This window comes from Marmota marmota, unplaced genomic scaffold, assembly GCF_001458135.2.
Source record: "Marmota marmota marmota unplaced genomic scaffold, marMar, whole genome shotgun sequence".
NCBI classification, from domain to species: domain Eukaryota; kingdom Metazoa; phylum Chordata; class Mammalia; order Rodentia; family Sciuridae; genus Marmota; species Marmota marmota.
This window is the reverse complement of record NW_026000241.1, coordinates 19655063-19659807: the sequence shown is the minus strand read 5'-3', so window position 1 is coordinate 19659807 and position 4745 is coordinate 19655063. Positions and strand designations below refer to the sequence as shown.

General features: G+C 41.4%; 1 protein-coding gene across 1 annotated transcript in view; it reads left to right on the top strand.

Annotated features, from left to right (window-relative positions):
• The first annotated feature begins 936 nt into the window (after window positions 1-936).
• The window catches only part of LOC107145116 (cartilage associated protein), a 25663-nt gene continuing 21854 nt past the window's right edge, over window positions 937-4745 (top strand). The window contains exon 1 of the mRNA XM_048795375.1: window positions 937-980. Coding sequence (XP_048651332.1) covers window positions 937-980 — 44 coding nt within the window. The remainder of the gene's footprint in view (window positions 981-4745) is intronic.

Sequence of the window (4745 nt, the reverse complement as noted above, 5' to 3'; positions counted from 1 at the left end):
TAGGCTGCCTGTTCCACTGCAGCTGTTGTTACAGCATATCTACTACCCAAAGCCAACTATCTGTGTTCTCTGGCTCCTCCGTATGCCTCTGGATTCACTGGAATGAAGCACCGTGTCTTCCACATGGCTGCCAATGAGTCTAAGGCAGTGCAGCCCAGAACAGCAGGCAAGTTAACTCTCATGGAGAAGTTCAGGGAAATGGAAGACCAGGGTGGGAAAAAGCCAGCAAATAAATTTCCTCTCCTCTGATTCACTGTTTCAATGGGCAGATTCTCCATAGAGCCTGTACAGACATTCCATGTGGTCTAAAGAGTACACCTGCTAAGAAGCTGGCTGTCTATCTTTGAAGCTGTCATAAAGATGTAGCCTGCATGGTAATCTAACATCCGGCTCCATTGCTTCTCAGCCTTCCTTGCCTCATTTCTTCTTCTTCTTGCTCTCACTGTCATGCACTGTATCTTTAAAAAAAAAAAAAAAAAAAAAAGAATGAATGTTTCCTTTTTATCACAAGATCTGCTTTCTAGGAGCTTAGATGAGATCCTTATTTATTGAACATGATGAAATTGCTCTGCAGCCAATCATTTCCCCTTCAGGGTACATGCTGCTTCATTTAATTATCTTTATTAGTCACACTAGAATGCAAATAACACTTTGCAGACAGAGAGAATTGATTAGCAAGTTCCCCCACTCCCTTACTGGGCCAGTAAACACAGGGCAACTACTCTTACAACCGAGCTACATCCCCAACCCTATTTATTATTTATATATTTATTGGTACCAGGAAGTGAACTCAGCAGGTGCTCAGCCACTGAGTCTGTTTGCTTGTAGGACTGAATTTTTTCCTACTCATTGGACATTTCTTTGTGTGTCTGTTTGACTTAGGGCATCGGCCTTTTCATATTCTCCACACATGAAGGATCTCAAGTGCCAAGCAAGATGGCCACCGTGGAGTCACAGGGCAAGAGGCTCCAGGAAGCCGTGTAAACATGGCTCAGCTCTTTCCCCACTTCAGAACTCTTTTTAGATGTCACTTCATGTCTTCCCCTTTACCATCCCATTCACCTGTTTTTTCTTCAAATCACTATAGCAATCTTCTTCCTTTCTCTCTCCCTCCCTCAATCTCTTTCTTCCCTGTCTCGCCCCCCTCCCGCTTTTCCTTCCTTTCTTTGTAGTACTGGGGATTGAACATGATGGTACCCTATCATTGAGCTACAAACATCCCCAGCCCTTTTAAAACTCTTTAGAGACAGAGTCTTGATAAGTTGCTGATGCTGACCTTGAATTGGTAATCCTTCTGCCTCAGCTTCCTGAGTAGCTGGAATTAGAGGCATCTGCTACTGTGCCCAGTGCAAATTTTTCTCCTTTTTAAAAATATATATTTTTTAGTTGTGGTTGGACACGATACCTTTATTTTTGTTTATTTATTTATTTGGCATGGAACTCAGGGGCACTTGACCACTGAGCCACATCCCCTGCCCTATTTTGTATTTTATTTAGAGACAGGGTCTCACTGAGTTGCTTAGCTCCTTGCCTTTGCTGAGGCTGGCTTTGAATTCATGATCCTCCTGTCTCAGCCTCTGGGACCACTGGGATTACAGGCATGAACAACCGCACCAGGCTCATTTTATTTATTTTTATGTAGTGCTGAGGATTGAACCCAGTGCCTCACCCATGCTAGGTCAGCACTCTACCTCTGAGTCACAACCCCAGCCCCCAATTTTTCTTTTCCCAAATATTATTTTTAAAATAATATCAAGGGCTGGGGTCGTAGCTCAGCAGCAGAGCGCTTGCCTAGCATGTGTAAGGCACTGGGTTTGATCCTCAGCACCACATAAAAATAGACAAATAAAATAAAGGAATTCTGTCCATCTACAGCTACAAAAATTTAAAAAAATAAAAAATAATAATATTAACATATAAAATATGAGGGCTGGGGTTGTAGCTCAGTGGTAGAGCACTTGCCTAACATTCATGAGGCACTGGGTTTGATTCTCAGTGCTGAATATATATGAATAAATAAAAAAATAAAGGTGCATCAACAACTAAAAAATTTTTTAAAAATTATAAGATATAAAATAATATTCACAAAATATATAAAAATAATGATGCAGTGAGCATCCTTATACTCGCTCCCCATCCCCTCACCTGAGTCTGAACTTCTCCCAATAGCATGTCTTTCCTTTTCCCAACTGGATAGAAAACCAGCATCCAAAGTTTCTGTTTATTACAGTAGGAGTGGTAGCTTAAGACAGAGAACTTGCACAGTAAGTGTAAGGCCCTGGGTTTAAACTCTAGTCTTGCAAACAAACACATAAAATTTCTGTTTATCATTTCTTTTTTCCTTAGAAAGGAAAAATACAAAAAAAGGGCTGAGGATGTGGCCATGTGTTATTTATATTTCTAAATACATATTGTGTTCTTTTGCATATTTTAAACTTTAAACAATTGGAACCATCCTCTATGCCCCCAGATTGAATTGTTATGTATAGCTGTCGTTCTTTCACTTCTCACTGCTTTAAATATTCTCCTAGATGCATACACACTTTTTAAAAAAAATTCTGTATATGAACAAAGTTTCTGCTATTGAGAACAATGTTGCTGAATTTATCACAAATACTTGTCAATTACAAAATAAAAAATGAAGTGGAAAAAGTGGACAACATCTTCACAAAGTGACCTCCCAAAGAAGAAGCTTTTATAAAAAAACAAAATTGCCTGTTTTCTTAATAGACTTTATTTCTTGTTATTTATTTATTTATTGGTACCAAGGATTGAACCCAGGGACACTTAACCACTAAGCCACATCCTCAGCCCTTTTTTGAATTTTATTTAGAGATCGGGTCTTGCCAAGTTGCTGAGGCTGGCTTTGAATTCACAGTCCTCTTGCCTCAGCCTCCCTAGCTGTTGGGATTACAGGTGTGTGCCACCGTGCCCAGGCAGACTCTTTCTTTAGAGCTGTTTTAGTTTCACAGTAAAACTGAGGAAAATGACAGAGATCTTATAGAACCCCTGTGTCCAGACAGGAACAATCAACCCCTCTATCAGTGATCAGAGTGGTGCATGTATTACAATTAATGTATCCTGTGTTGACACAGCATTAGCACCCAAAGTCTACAGTTTTACATTGTAACCCACTCTTGGTGTTGTATATTCTATGGGTTTTTACAAATATATGCCATGTGTGTACCAGTATAGTATCATACAGAATAGTTTCATTGCTCCCCAAATCTTCTGTGCTCTGCTTTTTCATCTCTTTCTTTATGTAGCCCCAGCAGCCGCCGATCCTTTTACTATATTCCCAATTTTGCCTTTTCCAGAATGTCGTATATTGGATTCATACCACATGCAGCCTTTTTACATTGGCTCCTTTCACTTAGCAATATGCATTCATTGCCATGTCTCTTCATGGCTCAATAGCTCATTTCCATTTTGCATTCTCACCAACAATGAATGAAGAGTACCTGTTGCTCTACATCCTGGTTAGCATTTGAAGCTGCCAGTGTGGTGGATTTAGGCCATTATAATAAATGTGTAGTGGTATCTCATGTCTGGTTTTGCCTGCATTCTTCAAAAAAATGCCTGTGGCATGACAAGAAAAGCTAAGGAACCAGCGTAGATTAGGGCATGTGAAACAGAGGTGACAATTAGATGACACCATGGTCCTGGACTGCATCTTGTCCAGGGGGAAAAGTGCTAGAAAAGGCATTATTGGGACAGTTGACAAAACTGGAATAGCAAATATAGATTAGATGTTGAGTTTTCTGATTTATCTTTCCAACTTTTTCCCTCCCAGTGCTGGGGATCAAACCCACAGCATTGCACAGGTTAGGTAGATGTTTCTCACTGAGCTAAACCCCCAACTCCCAGATTGTGAATCTTAGTGAATGGTGTATAAGAGTTTGTTTTTGTATTTTGTCGTTGTTCTATTCTTACTGTGAATTATTTCTAAACTAGTTTTATTATTATTATTATTTTGGGAACTGGGGCAACACTTGGGCACTTGTCTAGCATGCTCAAGGTCCTGGATTTGATCTGCACCAAAAAAAAAAAAAAAAACAGATTTTTTAAAAGTGCTGCTTTTAACATTCCTCTCATATCTTTCCATGCACTCGCAAAAGTTTCTCAAAATTATATTCTGAAAAGTGGAGTGGCAGTCATAAGGCGTGCACATCTTTAACTTGACTAGCTACACAGCTTACAAAGTGCTTTGTCATCCTTCCTAATTTTATATATGCATCCTCTCTAAAACTGAGGTCGATGGCAGCACTCTTCAAAGTATAGTCCGCAAAACCTTAGCATCAGCCTCACCGGGATGCTCGTTAGAAATGCAAATCCTCAGCTCCCCCCTCCCCAGAATTGCTGAATCAAAATTCTGGGAGCGCGGCCCAAGAATCTGTGTTTTCACAAGTCTTTCAAGTGATTATACAAGTTTAAGTATCAGTCATCTATGATGCTGTAAGGCCGCATATGGCTTGCCGACAGCAACCTCCAAAAAATGAACCGCAGAGCGCGGGAACCTACACTGGGAATGCGCCAGAACCAGGGAGCTGAGCACCTTCCCTAAAGCACCCTTTCCACGCGGTAGCTGTCGCCCGGATCCCCAGGAGAAGTGGGGAGTGGCGGCCGGACGGGGCGGGCCGGCGGCCTGGGTCCCCGCCTCCCAAGATTCGGCCTGCTGCGTCGCGCGGTCCTCCTCCTTCCTTTCCTTCTTTCTCCCTTCTTTCCTTCCTTCCTTCCTTCCGCCG